The following is a 17,357-nucleotide window of genomic DNA, read 5'->3' as shown; positions in this document are numbered from 1 at the left end:
GGAAATGGTGAGGAAGGCGGTGAAAGCACCATGTCTTCATGTCAAGCGAGCTCTAGATCGAGAACCCAATAAAAGAACCATTGGCTTAGACCCATTAACCCTTTCATTGCTGGCCTGGAGCTTTCCAAACCTACTCTGGTTCTCCAATGTTAGAATTGCCACGTATAGAACTGAAGATGGCCAGTTGGCAAAGTGCCAGCTTTACAAGTTGTATGAGTTTGATCCTCAGAACCCACATCTAAAAGGCCAGATATAGTGACACATGCTTGTAGCACTGGAGAGGCAGAAACAGGTGGATCCCTGAGACTTATTGGCTGGCCAACCTACCTCCTGGATAAGTTCCAGGCCAATAGGAAACCCCTTCTGGAGTAAGGGGGTTGGCAGGGGGTACAACACCTGAGGAATGACACCCAAAGCTGTTCTCTAGTCTCCACATACACCCTACACATACATACACATGAACATACACACACAAGAATAGAATTGCCAGATACAGTGCCATTTACTAAGAAAACAGTAAAGTTTTGCTAAGTAACAAATAAGGTCATAAAAGTATCCCCCTTGCAGGACATATTGACACTAAAATGTCAAATGCTGTTTATCTAAAGTTTGAAGGTAGTGGGGCTTCCTGTGCTCAAGGGCAATCCAGGCCAGGGTAGTCCTCAGCCAGAGCAATCTGCCTGTGTAAAAGCAGGATCTACTCTCCTTGTCTCTCAGGTAATCAAAGCTCCATCTAGAGGACCTTGGGCAGATCAGGGCAGTGCAGATAGTCCCCACTGTGTGGGAGTGGGAATGGGTGAGGCAGGAGGAATGTCACTGCCTAGCACATCCCTCTTAACTCTCGGTGTCCCTAAACCCAAACACAGCTCTGACCTTCCTGCCTCTGGCTTGAAAGTACCGTGGAGGACTTTTCTAGTCAGAACATTCTTGAGACTGTTGGTAGAACAAGCTCACTAAATAGGAGCCATCCTCAGAGTCAGTGAGTGCCTCCTCTGAGAGAGCAACCCCCAGCCCCCAAGTGTGATGCTAATGGACTCACTGGTTACTGCACCAGGAAACACTGTTGAGAGGGCAGTTCAGAAGGGAGGTGCTCCTCCCCAGTTCAGAAGGGAGGTGCCCCTCCTCAGTTCTGCAGCTCTTCTGCCTTCAACTTTGGGCCCTTAGTGATTGATTAGTCATGGGATCTGAGAATTCCCAGCACCCTTGTGGATTGCAGGATAAGCCCTCCCTAGGCTCTGTCTGGTGCTCCCTCCCTTGAGACACCACACTTAGTTATATATTTGGATCCCTCTCTTGAAGGCAGTTGTTAAGCCCTAACAGACCATGCTGCTGGGAATGGTGGATTTCCTGAGACCAGACTGATCCTACCCTGTCCCATGCATGCTTCCCTCCTGCATTCTCTGCCCCACCCTGACCAAATGTTCTGTGGTTGTGATGGAAAAATCCACCTTAGAGAAGGTAGTTTTAAACCTCAGTTTCAGGGGAAGATTCTGTCTGTGTGACCTGAGGTGACAATTAAAGCAGGGTGTAAGTTTAAGCAGATTTGTACCCTTGTGCTTAAGAGTGACTTTGACCTCTTATTCCTCCCAGACTAGACCGATTATCCAGCTGCCAGAGAGCTCTCAGGGGAATCATTCATTAAATGGTGTCACTGGCAAGGTGGTATTAACCCTAAGACCAGTTTTATCTGGACGTTTTGAAAGCACACTTGACTGTGCAGGCAGAGCCAGCCCACGTGAACCCGAGCCTGGTCATGGGATCTTCCTCTCTTCATTTTCTTGTTCTTGCCTCAGCCTGTCAGGAGACCAAGAAAACTTGTTTTGAAAATGCTTGACAGCCAAAACAACCTGTTCTCAGCCTGGACAAGAGGGCTTGTCCTCCCTGACCGTGTCTGTGCAATTGGATGCTGGACGAACTGCTGACTGGAAAAAATACATTTGCTGCTTTTTTCTCCTGTTGTTCACAGACAGAGCCAGAGGCTGGCTCTCCAGTTCCTTTTGGCCTCTTTGCACAGCCCTTTTCCTAAGACACTGTTAGACTGCCTGAGTCTCGCTGGTTAATGACCATGAGCAACATACACTAGGAAAGCCGTAACCCCTACTTCCGTCAGTACGAGCTGAGCTGGATATCCCACCTTAAGCAGATTGGAGCCAAACAGAGATGTTTAACCTGTGATTTTCCATTCAATTGTTGGTCCCTTCTGGTAGGGTGAAAGTCTTATTTAAAATCTCCAGTTATCTAAGTAGTCATCTTTCCTTCAACTTTGTCGGCTCCTGGGCCTGCTCTGTTCCCCCATGAAGCCTTGCAAATTCAGTCTTGGACAGCCACATAATTCCCTGAGGGAGATTCTTCACCTCTATACAGAGAAGGAGCAGACTGGGCAAGGGACCAGTGAGTAGTCAGAGAGCTGCACTACCAGCACCTGGTTTTATGAATACAATTTTATTGGAACATAGCTGCCCCTACCCATTTACATCTCATCTACAGCCATGATCAGTACAGAGCAGATACAAATTATTGTGACAGAGTTGACCTACAAGCTGAAAATACTTAATGTCTGGCTCTTTACAGAATATGTGTTGACCCTTAAACTGGAGGTGCTCTGAGTTCTAACGAGGACTCTGGTCCCTAGAGTAGCCAAGAAGGAGCTGACTAGGAAATAGGTCTCGATCCTTCTCCCTGTAGTTGGCAGTACAGAACACCCTCTGGCATTGTTGAAGTGACAAAAGGTAGGAAGCGTGTTCTCCTGTGTTTTTACAGAGGTTATTTTGCTCTATGTCTGTGTTTGTTCATTGGTCTGGTGGCTCTGACACCCATGGTGTCTACCAGTTTTAGGGGGATGGGGAACCAACACCTTCCTTGGCTGTGTGGGACTGACTGTCTTGGTTCAAGGTGGGACACCATTTGTACCCACATAGAAGGGAATGCTGATTTGAATACTGACTCATCTGCTTGGTAAACATGGTGGGTAAGGGAACCACATGCTGTCTTCAAGAACCCAGATGCCCAACCCTCTCCCACCCCTGCTCTGTCTGGATTTGCCTTGTCTCCCAGTCTGAGCAGTGGAATGGGGAAGATGGCCAAAAGTGCTGAAGTGATTGGTAAGCTCTGGTAAGAAAAGCAGTAAGGTTCCTAAAGGGACCTCTACAATGTGACCTAGGAAGCACCCAGTGCTTTTACCTCTTAACACTCAAAGCCAATACAAACAAGGGGTGTCGCTTAGAGAATTCACTTCCTGTACTTCTGTTCCATACCAGCTGACCAAAACGGCAAACTTGGTCTGCAAGAAAGCCTTGTGCACACGAGGAGAGGCTGCTTCTGTCCCTTTAGGTTGGTAGTTTCACTAGTCTTTTGGAACAAAGCTGTCTCTTTTCTCTGCTTCCCTGGCTCTGAATGAACGCATAGCTTATCAACATGAGCCCAAGCTGGGCACCATCCTGCCACAGTCACAGCAGTTGCTGGACTCCCAGACACAGTAGCAGTTCCTGACACTTGTCCGTGTATCCACAGAGTCCTGTAATATGGTCCTTGCTGGCTAGTATGTGGCCTTGCCTTTGAGATCATACCAAGCAGGGATAGTCTTGGTAACACTCTTCCACACCTGCCCCCCAAATCCCAAAGAATAAGAACATGGCTCCCAGGCTCAGGGATGGACTCTATGGCTGGGAGCAGAGCCATGATTTTCTTGTTTAGTCCTCATTAGTTTAGGTCCTGATGTTGGTTGGCCCTTCCTTACCAACTTCTGGCCTAAAACTAGCTCAGCTTGAAGAACACACATGATTTCCCACTATGTGCTGTCTTAAAGGCAGCATATTAACAGCACCAAGAAGTGTGCTCAGAGGCCCAGAGGAGGTGGGCTCCTCAGGGGAGAACTGACCTCATCCCCCAGGCATTGGGTTACATGCTGCACAGTGGGTTTGGGGATGGCATTCACTGGGGCACCACCCACCTTTACATAGTGTACTGTCAGGACAGTTTGCCGAAGGCTGTGACGAGCTCCCATGAATATTACACTGTGGGGAGATCTGATACCACTCAGATCTGACCTCATGCTGAGAATTGTAGTTGGACCAGGCATGTGAACACATTTTTAAGAGATTTCCATCTTCCACGTCTCAGCTGACATCCGAGTTTGACTCCCAGAGTTCAGAGTCTAGAGGAGAAGGAAGAAGGTGCTGGGCACCTCAATCCTTCATATCAATTTCCTGTCCTTGTTCTCAGTTTGAAAAGACTGGAAGGAGAGGGAATGTCCTTCATCATTGTCTGCAGCCCCTAAGGGTACCCGCTAGGAACACCTGTGTCTGTGGATATATCACTCCATGTTAGTGACCTCAAAGACAGAGTGGAAAGGTGGCGCGCGTCCCTGAAGGGCACACATGCAGATCAGCACCCCTCCACCCACGGGAGACAGGAAGGTAAGCAAATAAGGTGAATATGGGACTGGCCATGTGTGGTAACATGTGACCATATCCAGGCCTGAGATTAACAAATAAATGGTCCTGGTTTTATAAGCGCCCTGCTTCCAGTCACCAGGCTTCTGATGTTGTTGAAGTTTGCTGTGGTGGCTGGACACAGGATTGAGACAGCACTCCAAGGGTCCCATTGTGTAAAATGTGGTACACCTCAGACTGTGTTCTTCCTGTTCCATGTCTAAGCTTCCATGGCCACAGAAGGCACCAGAGACCCTCCCAGGCTAGTGTACTATTGGCAGGGCACCGGGTTGCATACATGTTCCTGTCTGACATCGAGCCAGTTCCTGCCTCACTGTAATCACAGCTATTGTGGAGTAGAGTAACAAGATCTGTTCTTTACATACTGCTATTTGGATTACAATGAAGTTATTTTTAAAAGCACATTATAAATTGCAAAATACCAAATGCCAACTTTGTTCATTCACTTACCAAAAAGCACTGGAAAGTTTTACGATGCCAGGCAGCACCAGTGGGTCCAGATCTCCCTGGAAGTTTTTCAAGGGGGGCAGTGACTAGGTTGGTAAGGTGCTTGCCCCACAAGTATGAAGGTCTGAGTTTGAGTCTTGGCACATGTAAAAAGCCAAGCGTGTGATGCACACTCATAGTCCCAGAACTGGAGAGGCAGAGACAGGATTCCTAGGATTCACTAGCTAGTGATTGGAACCCGAGAACAAGCCTCGGGCACCAATGAGAGACCCTCTCTCCAAAACAGGTGAGCAGCTCCTGAGGAAGCTGACCTCTAGTCTTCAGATACATGCTCACATACATGTACATAAATACACACACATGGAGAAGAGGGGGAGAGAGAGGAGACAGATTCTGGTAACAGTAAAGTGGAATAGAAAGAAAACGAAGGTGGCCTCAGTTTTTCCAGTGCCCGACATTGTGTTCTTATCACCCCAAGCAGAAAAACAGATGGAGACCCAAGGATTTCCCCAGAAGCACAGGGAGCAAGTGATGGATCTGTATTTAAATTTAGTTCTGCTTCTTAAAGTTCACAGTTTTCCCTTCACAGCTGGCAACACAGTTGCAGGATGTTCTCCTTGCCTTAGAATAACCAGGAAGCTCTAATCTTAAATCTCTTTGTCTTTTCCCAGTCTTCTCCTAACAATGGCCCAGACAAAAACCAAGGCTAGAATGATCCTCTGGTTCTAGTCCAGGCTGTAGGAACCCTGTAAAGTTGGAGCAGGAGGGGGACATAATGAGACCGTGTCTCAAAAGTTTCAGGGAGGCTGGAGAGATGGCTCAGCACTTGAGTACTGGCCACTCTTCCAGAGGATCCAGGTTAGATTCCCAGAACCCACATGGCATCTCACAGTCATCTGTAACTCCAGTTCTAGGAGATCCAAGGCCATCTTGGGCTTGTTTGTATCCTGTATACTACCAAGCATGCACACAGGACACAGACATAAAAACAAAACACCCATGCACATAAAATAGTGAAATAAAATGTAAAAGCCTAAAGAAGAATGCACCCATGGGTATGCAAGGGATGTGACTCAGTGGGAGAGCTCTTGCTTAGTTTATGTTGAGCCCTTGGGTCAGTCTCCAGCACTAAAGCATCCAGTACATCAGTAGTCAGTCATTAAATGGAAATTCAGGGTATTTCTCTGTCACTAAAATGATGTACCACCCCTACCTCACCCCAGCCCTAAGATAAGCTCAGAAAACAAACTGGAGTTGCTCCCAGAGATGGAGCAAAGTAGTCTGAAAAACTTTTATCTAAAGCTTGGTAGACCACAATACCAAAGCCAGAAATACCCAAGAGACTCTCCCAGTAACACACACACCAGAAAGCAGGACCCAGTTGAGATAGGCAGTCTCCAGCCATCCAGCCACTGTGTGCCGCAGAAATGGACAACTTCTATGCAGGTATTGAGCTCCAAATTCTGAAAGGCACCCAAGAGTGTCACCCACCCCTCACCAGTGCTATGAGAGCAAGCCCTGCCTTAGACAGTCTAAGATCACTCCCAACCCTGCCTTCCTCCAGCACCAAATTGGCGCTCAGCAGTTATCCAAATCAGATAGCTAGGGGGTGTTCAACATAGAAGACTCCATTGCAGGGCCTGATCCTAACCCAGGCCTCAAGAGAGAAGAGGTTGGATTTCCAAGAGGCACAGTCCTCCCAACATGCTTCAGGGCACAGGAAAGTATCCTGTACCTGCAAAATAAAGGGGCTTCTACCTAGCTGGCTCCCAGACTTGCAAATGAAATTAATTATTGTTTGTGATACACTTTAAGATCCGATGAAAGGCCTTGTATAAATGCAAATTATTATTATTGTTATTATTGTTATTAAAGATGCCAGACATCTGGCCTGCCACATAATGCCCAGGCATAGGTCTGAGCAGAAAAGAAGGCTTTCTCACCAGCAATAATGAGTGAGCCAAGGAGGGCTTGGCCCGTAAAGTAAAACACCCAGCTCCCTTCCAGGGCTAGCATGCAGCTTTCTGACCTAGTAGTCAAATGTTTATGTGTTCTCTGAGGGCCAGGACCTTGCTTACATGAATTTCTTTATCCCTACAGGAAATAGCCATGCCTAGACCACAAGTTCTCTAAGTGTGTGAATGTCTGGTTTTCTATTCACTTGAAGAATGGGAGGAAGGTAGTCAGGATGGAGACTGTCCATCACTCCTTAGGATCCTGGGTCAGATCTGTAGTTACACGGGAGCTGTAGAGAAGCCTCAGACATATGTAGTGCCTCTGATAATGGTTATTAAGACTTAGAGGGAACCCCTCTAGCAAAGCACAGGGAGAAGTCATTTATTAAATGACTGCTTCCCACTTGAGAAATTGCCTGTGACTAACGTGGTTGGGTTGACACTGATAATAATAACCAACAATGACAGATGATAATATACCTGACCAACAGTTACCTTAGAAACCATACCTTCATTATACAGGAGGCTTCTGGGGCACAGAGAGGAAAGGTGACTTATCCAAGGTCACACAGCCAGTAAGAAACATCACAATCCCAGCCACAATCCATTCATTGATTGTGTTTGGATCAAAGGCGCCCTATTGTATAGCACTGGGCAACAACTTAGAGAGTTTTAAGCTTCCAGTTGTCATCTATGGTGAAAAAGTGTGTACATAACCTTGTTCTCCTGGGACTCTTCATTTAGGGAACATTTATGGTGCCTCCAATGTCACATGGACAGACTGCATATGCCTTCTTGGAGTTCCTTTTTTTCCTTCCTTCCTTTCAGACAAGTGACGTATTCCCAGCTTCCGTTAAGATGTACTAAATGTCAAAGAACCAAATAGGCGAGCAAAATGTCAGGTTGATCTCTTTTGTGCCTTGTTATCACAGCCATAATTCTACAGAGAAGCTATCCAGGGCAGATCCTAAAGGTACCGGTTGGTATCTGTAGACACACTGTAAGAGTCTGGTGTCTTTAGACACACTGTAAGAGGCTGGCATCTATCTGTAGACACACTGTGAGAGGCTGGTATCTATCTGTAGACACACTGTAAGAGGCTGTTGTCTGTAGACACACTGTAAGAGGCTGATGTCTGTAGACACACTGTGAGAGGCTGGTGTCTGTAGACACACTGTGAGAGGCTGGTGTCTGTAGACACACTGTAAGAGGCTGGTATCTGTAGACACACTGTAAGAGGCTGGGCCGTTTAAGCTTACACAGAGCAAGCGCAGGGTATAAGAACTGACCATGAGTAGCTCTTGAAATGCACTAGTAGGAGGCTGGCTATTCTATGAAGAGTTTTACTAGATAAGGAAGAGAACATTTAGCTAAAATGCCATTCGGGAGGGGGAGAGCCACCAAATCAAGTTCTCTCTTACTCCCCTGTAGCTGAAGAAATGAAAGCATTATTTCTTTTGGTAGAGCCAGGCATGGAGCCCATTTCCCACCTCAATTGCTAGCATTCACTCTACTGGAAATTATATCGAAGTGGGAAGGAAAGAGCATATTCTTTGGAGTCAGCAGCCCTGGATTCAGAATAGCATAACTTCCTGTTAGCATGTGACCCTAGAAAAGCCACTGGGCATCTCTGGATCATTGATTTCTCATTGGTCAAAGCAAAGACACCAACCTGTTGGTAGGGCTGTTGGGAGTCAGTGGAAAACAACAGAGATGGATATAAGCAGCATGGTGTCAGCATAGGACAGGCTCCTTCCTTCCCGTATACTTGTGGCTTCTAGATCGCCTTTAAACTGTAATCCACAGCAAGATATTTATTTTATATCTTAATTCGGTGTAAGTTATTAGAAGTTTCACAGAATGCTATTTCCCCTGGCCTCATATGCTGCTCTCGGGTTTTATTTACCTTATTTTGACACTGGTCAGAACCCACTGAATGGATTTCACAGCTCAGCATTCGAGTGAGCCAACTTCACGCTGGGAATATCATTTGCCTACATTGTACATATGCCGCTTGGCCTTCCCTCCCTTCGCTGTCTGTAACAGATACCTAGGGCCACAGAGCTGAGAGCACATACTGGGTGGCATTGCAGGACCGGACCGTGGGCTGCTGCGGAGTGGCATGAGCCCTATGGACACAGAACAGGTGCTTCTCTGTTTGCTCTCTGACTTCTCTGGTCCACCTGCAGTGAATGGAAAGGGTGTAAAGGGCCCTCGGTTTGCTACAAAAGCTAACCATAAACACCTTTCCTGGGGAACGAAGACTCAGAGCACTGGCAGATGCTGTGCTCAAAAGCCAACAGATATTTCCCCAGGCAGCTGGGGAAGCCATGAGCCCCTAGACATTTGAGGTCTAGGGTCCACCCCCTAAGCCATATTTGCTGTCTGGTGAACAATACATCATAGCCACCAAGAAACTCAACAGAAAGACTGTTTTTTAAACCTACAATTGATGTCCTAAAGATGGTCTTGGTCCTTTGGGACTATAACTAGACCTGAGTCTAGTGCTGTATGCAATGCCCAGTGGTGTGAATGGAAACCCTGAGGCACCACCTCCTCCTGTTGGAGCCCAGACCCCACATTCCCTGTGGTCAGCCCTGCTGGTAGGCTGAGTACTTCCTCTCAGGGGGTCATCCTTTGGTGTTTCCCCTTTTACTTACTAAGCAGCAGAAAGCCATCTGTGCCCTTGAAGGTGACTCACCACCATCAAATAGATGGTCACTTCCCCTAGCAGGTGAGCCAATGAGTAGCCCTTCTTGTGGCCAGGGCTGTGGTCAGATCGCTTGCATCTGTGGGCCTACACACTGCCATCACATCCTAGCCTGAGCTAGGTTCCTGCTTGCCCTTAGCAGAGTAATCGGGGGATCTCCTGTGTGAGCAAAATAGGCAGAAACGAATGATGGGATCAGATGAGCACAAGGCTGGGCCCTGCTTGGGCTATGAAGCTCCCAGCAGCCCCTCATTCCTCATTCCCCACACCTACTACCTGCTGCCACTTTGCCAGCTCATCCCAGATGACCAGAAGGGAAACAAATAGAAGACTTGCCTGCCAGCTCCTGGACTGCCAGGCCATCCTCAGAGCAGATTGCCGTCATTTATGTGCCAGGTTGGAATTCACCTGTCATGAACCTGAGAGAGAGATAGGCACCAGGATACTGACGATAGTCCATTCTACTTTCAGCCTTTGAGGGCCTTACAGAACAAGCCTGTATGGACAGAACAGGAGTCTATATCATAGTAAGGGAAGGGCCATTGCAATTCAACCTATAACACTCTTCCCTATAACAGTGTGATCATTCCTTCTCGTATAAAATGCTCTAAAGTACTTCTTCACATATCTGTTTGAGAAATCCTTGTGTGTAGTATGCCCAGTGTGAAACTGGAGATGCATATGACCAGGGATCTTACCTCACAGGAGTATGGGAAACTGTCTGGCATGTGGTAGAGGCATTCACTCAGAGATGCAAGCCCAGCAGAGCAAGCCAGCCCTGTAACTGAGGCCCATAGGATTTCCTCTCTGTCCCTCTCCACTTACCAGCCAGCCCTCTGCTCTCTTCCACCACCGTGTGCACTGCACTTGAGCATGAGGAGAGAGCTAGAGACAGTAAATACCGGCCCCAACAATTGTAATAACTGGCTACAAGCTACCCTGGCCCCAAAGGAATTGACCGGGCTCCAGAAGACCTCCATAGAGGGCTTCAGAAGGACAGCAAACTGCTAGGTAATCCTGACCACTTTAGAATATTTAAATACCCTATGGTTCCTCAGGAACCAGATTCCATTCCAATAGTTGGATGTGTAGAAGTGATCTCTGAAAGCCTTCCACAACAGCTTTTGATTGAGGTTAACAATACTGAGATCACAACCTTAGCCTTCTCATAGGTGAGGCAGCGCACTACATAGCACACAGTCTAGACACAAGTCGAAACTTCCTCAACCAAGTCAAGCCATGCTGGCCTAAGACTGGTGAGTAGAGAGCCATGGAATTCAGCCTAAGGAAGACTGGGCTCGGTTGAGGACATGGGGCCTGTGTCTGAAGCCACTAGCATGTGACATTGTGTCCTCAGCTTATCAAGCCTCTTTATCTTCAGTGTGCTAATTCTTCATTTATTACACTGGGACACCACCCCCCAGAAGCAAACAGAGCTGCCCGAGGACTGGCATGTGTAGCAAGACTGCCCACGAACCATTACAAAAACACTTATTTGTTCTTAAACCCCAGAACAGAGAGCCAGGCTGCTATCGCCCAGGGCACAACAGTCAAACAGACACCCCCCACACCCTCCCACCCCGGTGGTCACTGATCCACCATGGTACCCAGAGTTAGATGGACAGTTGTTGCTACCTGGTCTTTGGAAGGTTTGCAGGAGTGGGCATCAAAATGGAAGCAGGTCTTTTGTTGAGATCTATTTAAGCCTGGCCTTTTGACATGAGGCAAGAACCCAGTATGAGCCCATGTTTACATGGCGGTCCAAGACAAGGAGGATAAGGCAAGACCAGAGACCACAAGGCATGATTAGCAGGACTGTCTGACACTGTTTACAGGACTGCTTTGATTTTCATACCACATCGGTTTTCATATGACTGATGGAAAACATGTGCCAGTTGAAGTCACAGCTGCAGACTAATGCTGGGAACGGCAGTGAGAACTATTAGGTGTTTGGAACTTGCCTCTGTTTGCATAAATGACCTCTGGCTTGATTTCTATGTTCTGCATTTCCTGACAGTGAGGGTCATGTCTCTGAACCACTTCTCCCAGCCCACCCCACCCCACCCCCACACTGGCCTGGCTTGAACATCACAGGTGTGCCTCATCTTACAGTTGCTCAGAGAAAAGCACTTTTTAATTCAAGTCCTGTTTTGGAAGAAGGCAAATGTTTGGGCTTTTGCAAAATAAAAGGATCTGTCTGAGGACCATGCCAAATAATTCTGCCCTTGTCTTGGGCAGCTAGTCTATGGCTCTTAAACCCCTTCCTAGTCAACAGCTGTGACCTCCTTCCTGACCAAAAATCTGTATCCAAGGAGCAAACCCAGCAGGTTTGAGAGAAGATGAATGAGGGCCTTGGGGTACCTTTGGCTGCAGAGCTCACCCTTAGATGCCACTAATAAGCCACCAAGCAGGCCAGGACTGAATTTCAAAAGATATATGGTGTCCCCAGGATATGGGCTGCATGTCCAGTGTAAGAATAGCTGTCTCACTGTTTGGCTGACAGCTCTGTATGGGATGTGTGGGAAAGGAAGACTTAGTCAAGGAGCCACAGGAAGAAGACAAACTAAGGACATAGACATGCAGACCTGCCTCCCTGTTCAAGGCATCCCTGCCACAGTTCCTCATGTTGTTTATGGCTGTTTACAGAAACTCCGAACCTCTCTCCCGACTGCTTAGACCCAGCTTGGTCCCCATGGTATCATCTTTTAGGCTAGTTACTATGTCAAGGGCTCACTTGGACCACTCTCATGTAAGAACCTTTTAAGGTAGCCACAGCTATCCCCATATTATAGATGAGGAAACCAAACTGACGCCACTTGCCCAAGGGATCCAGCTAGTAAAGGCACACGAATAGGCCTGGAGCTGAATCTCACTGCTCCAGAACCCACTCCACCTGACCTGTCACCCACAGCCGGCAGCAGGCCAAGCTCTCAGCTGGGCAGAAGAGAGAAGTACAGCCCAGAGAGGAGAATGTTAGCCCTAGGTCCAGGGCCAAAAGAAGGCGAGCTGCTAAGCACTGCGTCTCCTGGCCCCTTGCCCTACTGTACACAGAACGACCTCATCACAGCCTGGGACCCTTCTCTACATTTTGTTTTTTGGAGATTCTCGGATTGTGCTGGGTTTTCTGAAACCTCAAGCAATAGGGTGTCAATCAGACCTATGGAAAGTAGGAGCGTATCAGAGCCTTATTCCACCCTGAAACATCTGAAACTAAGACTTCTAGCATGAATGGAGTGAGGGATTTGGCTGACTCCAGGCATCTGTCTCCTGCCGCCACACCTGCCCCTAGCCAGCTAATGCTAAGACCTTTCCTACCACATCACACACTTGGGAAGCTTCCTGGACACTTTGCCTTCAGTCACAGATGTAGATACCTAGTACCATTAGCATGCTGTGCCCTGGGCAGCTCCTCACTTTCTCTGATAAAAAGCAAATAATTGAAAACAGTGCTCTAAACCCATCTATAAATGGGTGGGCGCCAGTAGTCATTTTCCCCTTCCTGTGCCTGCTTCCCTCCCTTAACCGAGTTAATGAGGAGCCAAGCTGAGAGGAGCTCTGCAAACAGCTGGTAGCATCATGCCTTTGAATAGCCTCCACACTTCCCCCTTGGAGGCGCAGTTGGCCCTGGCAGGGAAAACCCGGGAAACACAGGGAACTCCAACAATTTTCTGCAAAGGGAGAGCTTGCCTATCAATCATGCTCCCTGCTGCCAAGACCTTTTTATAAGGACTTTGCAGCCCCTTCCCCACCAGCGTTCCCAGGAAATATTGAACTGAGGGCTGAGTAGCTCCAGACCCGATGAGACTCTGGTCCTGGGAGGGATGACGGGACTCAGTCACACTATGGCTGCCAGTCTCAGGCTAATACCTGGAGCCAGTTCTTGCAGCCAGCATCATCCACTCCACCAGGCATGTTGGGATCCTGCTGTATGTACCCTAGATACAGCCAGAGTGACCCTGTCCACAGTGATCTTGAAGTAAGGGCTACAGGCACTGGCAGCAGCCTACCCACTCTGACCCTCAGATTATGGGAGTCAGCTCTCCCCAGCTACCCATCTAAACCGTTGGGAAAATAGAAGACACTGGAACATGTGACTTGCAGCCACGGTCGCCACACTCTGTCCTTTGTGAGCCTCACATCAGGGCTTCTCTTGGTCCATCCAGCTGAGTTCCAGGTCAGGACAAAGTCTTGTCAGCTCTTCCTTATGCATTAGGAGTGTTTGGTCTGGTGCAGCTGTGCACACGTGCTTTAACGTCAAGGTGATAGTGATTTGGGCGTCATAGGGCAGTGTCGGTCATGAATGGATGGAAGACACTGCTCTGTCTGTCTTCCTCTCTTTTTTTAATTGGCACCGATTGAAATTTACGAATGGACGTTTTCTCTGTCACTACGTAAACACTACATTTATTGGTAGAGTATTGTTCTCTCATCCACCTACTTTCACAGTTCATAATTCATTGCTTAAACCAGCCCTTGCCAACTACTGGCTACCATGAACTATGTTCATTAAAGCCACTGTGGTCTACATGCTGAAGCCAGGAAGCCCCATTTTACAGGGGCCATCAGTGCGACCTGTCAGGGAGGATTGTGACTATTTCAGTGCCCTAGAAGCACAGGGACCGTCAATGGGCAGAAAGGATTCTTCTGATGGACAAGCAATGTAGAAAGCAAGACCACCTTGTCTAAATGGAAGTAGAGGTGAAAATGGCACTGTAAGAAAGAGGACGTAGTCACGTGCCAGAGGGCAGGCAGATACACAAGCTTGGGGCACGTACACCAACTCTGGGTGGGCTTAGGGGAGTCTGCGGCATCCTTAGTCACATAAGGTGTGTATAATAGAAATGCAAGGGTTTGCTTGCACATTTCCTGAGTGCTCTTTGTTTACTTCTCAAATGAATGCATACCTCAAAAATATTGAAGACTATATTTGTTTAAAAAACAACATGAACAAAATGAGTGGATGACAGATAGTGAGAGCATCCTAGGAATCAGGATGAGAGTTTGGGGAACACTAAGGTCCTGGTCAGGTCTTGGTGACAGAGACAATCAACAGAAGGGCATGGCTGGCTTGTGTCCTCAGGGAAGCAGGCTTCTGCAATGTGTTGTTGAAAGGTAGCGAAATTAGAACAGGAGTGTCACCAAGAAGAAAGAAGGGGACAATCTTGAGGGTTGATTCCCAGCCAGGATCTAGGGAGCCTTGGAAGCCAGAGGCTCTATTAGAGAAGTGCACTTTGGCCAGAACACCTTCTAGGTCAGAATGTCCTGCAGGTGGTTGGGACTGTGGGACTGGAAATTTGGGAGGGGAAAAGAGGTGGGGACCAGACTGGAGAGAACTGAAAGTGATGCAGGCCTTCAGGCAACCATGATCTAAACCTTGCTCAACAGGAGGAGAGTGGAGAGAGGGAGAGACGAGCTCCAAGAGAAGCTGTGTCTGGGGGAAAGAGGGGCAGTAGAGCTAAGATGCTTAGGGTCACAGAATTATGATGGGGTGGGTGGAGGAGTGTGAGAGTGTGTGTGTGTGTGTGTGTGTGTGTGTGTGTGTGTGTGTGTGTGTGTGTGAGACAGACAGACAGACAGACAGACAGACAGACAGAGACAGAGACATAGAGACACCTCCAGCAAGGGGCTGTAGCTTCTAAATGCTGCGAGATGCTTTGGGCGCCAGGACTGAGAAGTCCAGACATTCCGGTCAGTCTAATTAGAGGGACTTCAGTGGACTTGGTGGAAGAGGAGGGCCGTGCATCATCAGTAACTCACGCTGGTCTAGAGGTGGCCACCTGGGGCCTGTTGGGTAGAGGGGCACGCGTGCCATATGGCAGGCCCTGGGGTGGAGTGGACTCCTGTGCAGCTCTCTGCTCTCTCAGGTGGGCTCGCTGTTCTTCACCTCAGTGCTCAGGCAGCTCCTCCACTCCTAGCTGCACACGTCTTGCCTCCTAAGAGCTGGAGCCTGGTAGCCAGACTTACCAGAACCCAGATCTCTAGTGAGACAGTTTGTGTGGGTGGTGGCAGTTCTTGGGGACTCTGAGTTCTTGTCACTGTTCTGGGAAAGTGAGATTACTGGGTGGCCACCCTTAAATGCCCAAGGATGACAAAGATTATGTGAGAGTCAGTCAGGGACTAAGAGGCTAACCTGGGTAATGGAAGGCCCATTTCCCCACACGTACACAACCCCTTCCAACAGGCTCCTGCTCCTGCTGTGTCTTCTGTGAGTTAAACCCACCCTAGTCTCTCAGTGACTGCCTGAGAGGGTCCACGTGTCCTCTAACCTGCGATCGCCCCTGTGTGACGGCTCCCACATCTGGGTCACCCCAGCGGTGTCTGGCAGAGTGGCTCAGCACACTCCATCTCCTGCTGTGGAATGTGGCTTTGTCTCTGCAGAGCAGGGTGTCTGGGTCAGTGTGGTGGCTCCTGTCTATAACCCCAACCCTTGGTAAACTGAGACAGGAGGATTCCTGGGAGTTAAGAGACCAGCTGGAATACCTAGTGGATTCTAGGCTTGATTCAGCTATGGAGTAAGGGCCAGGCTAGTTTGGCTAAAGAGTAACACCTTGTCTAAATAGAAAAAAAAAAATAGGTATCCAGAAGGCTGCATGTTCTGTCCCAGATTCCTCCTGTCTTTAGAATTCTCCCAAAGCCCAGCCAGGAAGCTAGACTACACGTGTGAGGGGATAAATACAGAGCATAACCCATTTAGGAATGTATTAGATGTTTATGTTTATGAAGTCATGGATCTAACCTAGGATATGACGCTGATGCGATCTTCAGTCAAGGAAGCGACTGGGTACCAATATGGTCGCTCTCTGTCCTATAGCTTGGCTCAAGCCCCATCTTTCTCCTAGGAATGGACAGTTAAGCATCTACGAGAGGTAGTGCTGTAGTGAGTGCATGTAGCTCCCACAGAACAGTCCAGAGGGCTTTGCCTCTGAGGAGGAGAGCCCAACCCAGCCTGCAGGAACAGTGAATAACAACTGTTCTGAGTTAGGTGGGAGCTCTGAGTTGCACTTTTGGTCGAAGCTGTTTATGCTAACCGCAGTTCTTTCTCCCCTCTTTCCCACCAGGGCTTATTTCAAAACCTTTGTCCCTCAGTTCCAGGAGGCTGCATTTGCCAATGGAAAGCTCTAGGAAACACCAGTGTTGAGAGACAGCCAACCAGACTGCTCAGTCCACATGCGTGTCAGCGCTCAGGCTGCTTCCTGGAAGCCGCTTGGAATGTCTTCATGGCGGCCTTTTGCTCACGCAGCAGCTCTGCCTGCTCCACACAGCCCTGCTCTGCTGCAGCCCAAACCCGAGCTGGCTGGTAGCACCCTGAGTCCTAGCACCTCACCGCTGGCTGCTCCTCCTCCTTCCTTAGGTTTCTTAGCTGAAAGAAATAAACTGCTTTACGATGGAGAACTTTTCCAGGGAAATAAAATGTTGTGAATGCGCACGCCCTTCTTTCAAGTCTTTGTCCTAAAGGCTTTTAAAAGTTCCATTGCACGCATTTGGCTTCTCCCTACCGCACTGAAACTAGTGCTGAGTTTGTGTTTGTAATTTATGCCCCAACATTTATTTTCCAGTTGGGGAAGTCTTCTGCTGGAGAAGAGGTGACCTGAAGATTCTGAACCTGCAGGGGTCAGTTGCCACTGCACAGGCCCAGAGCCAGCAGTCACAAATGCTCGGTTCCCAGCACCGTGCAGCCACTGGTTCCTGTGTGGATCTCTCCCTGGGCTCATGGGAGACAAAGGTTAGGGGTCAAGGACTGTCACTGGTGTGTGTGTGACATCTGCAGCAGAGCAGGATCAAAGCTGTATATGG

At 48.4% G+C, this 17,357-nt stretch overlaps 1 protein-coding gene across 11 annotated transcripts in view; it reads left to right on the top strand.

The window, feature by feature from the left end:
* Babam2 (BRISC and BRCA1 A complex member 2) overlaps positions 1-16,989 on the top strand; it is a 450,578-nt gene extending 433,589 nt beyond the window's left edge. For 10 of the 11 annotated variants that reach the window (XM_087553697.1, XM_087553689.1, XM_087553690.1 and 7 more), the window contains one exon: positions 16,622-16,989. In XM_087553697.1, coding sequence (XP_087409823.1) covers positions 16,622-16,685 — 64 coding nt within the window. In that variant the 3' untranslated portion in view covers positions 16,686-16,989. The remainder of the gene's footprint in view (positions 1-16,621) is intronic. The other variant, NM_199270.2, reaches the window with a different exon arrangement.
* The last annotated feature ends 368 nt before the right edge of the window (positions 16,990-17,357 follow it).

Source organism: Rattus norvegicus, chromosome 6 (assembly GCF_021556685.1).
Source record: "Rattus norvegicus strain SHRSP/BbbUtx chromosome 6, alternate assembly SHRSP_T2T, whole genome shotgun sequence".
Classification (NCBI taxonomy): domain Eukaryota; kingdom Metazoa; phylum Chordata; class Mammalia; order Rodentia; family Muridae; genus Rattus; species Rattus norvegicus.
Note: the sequence above shows the minus strand (reverse complement) of the source record. Positions and strands in the feature narration are given on the sequence as shown.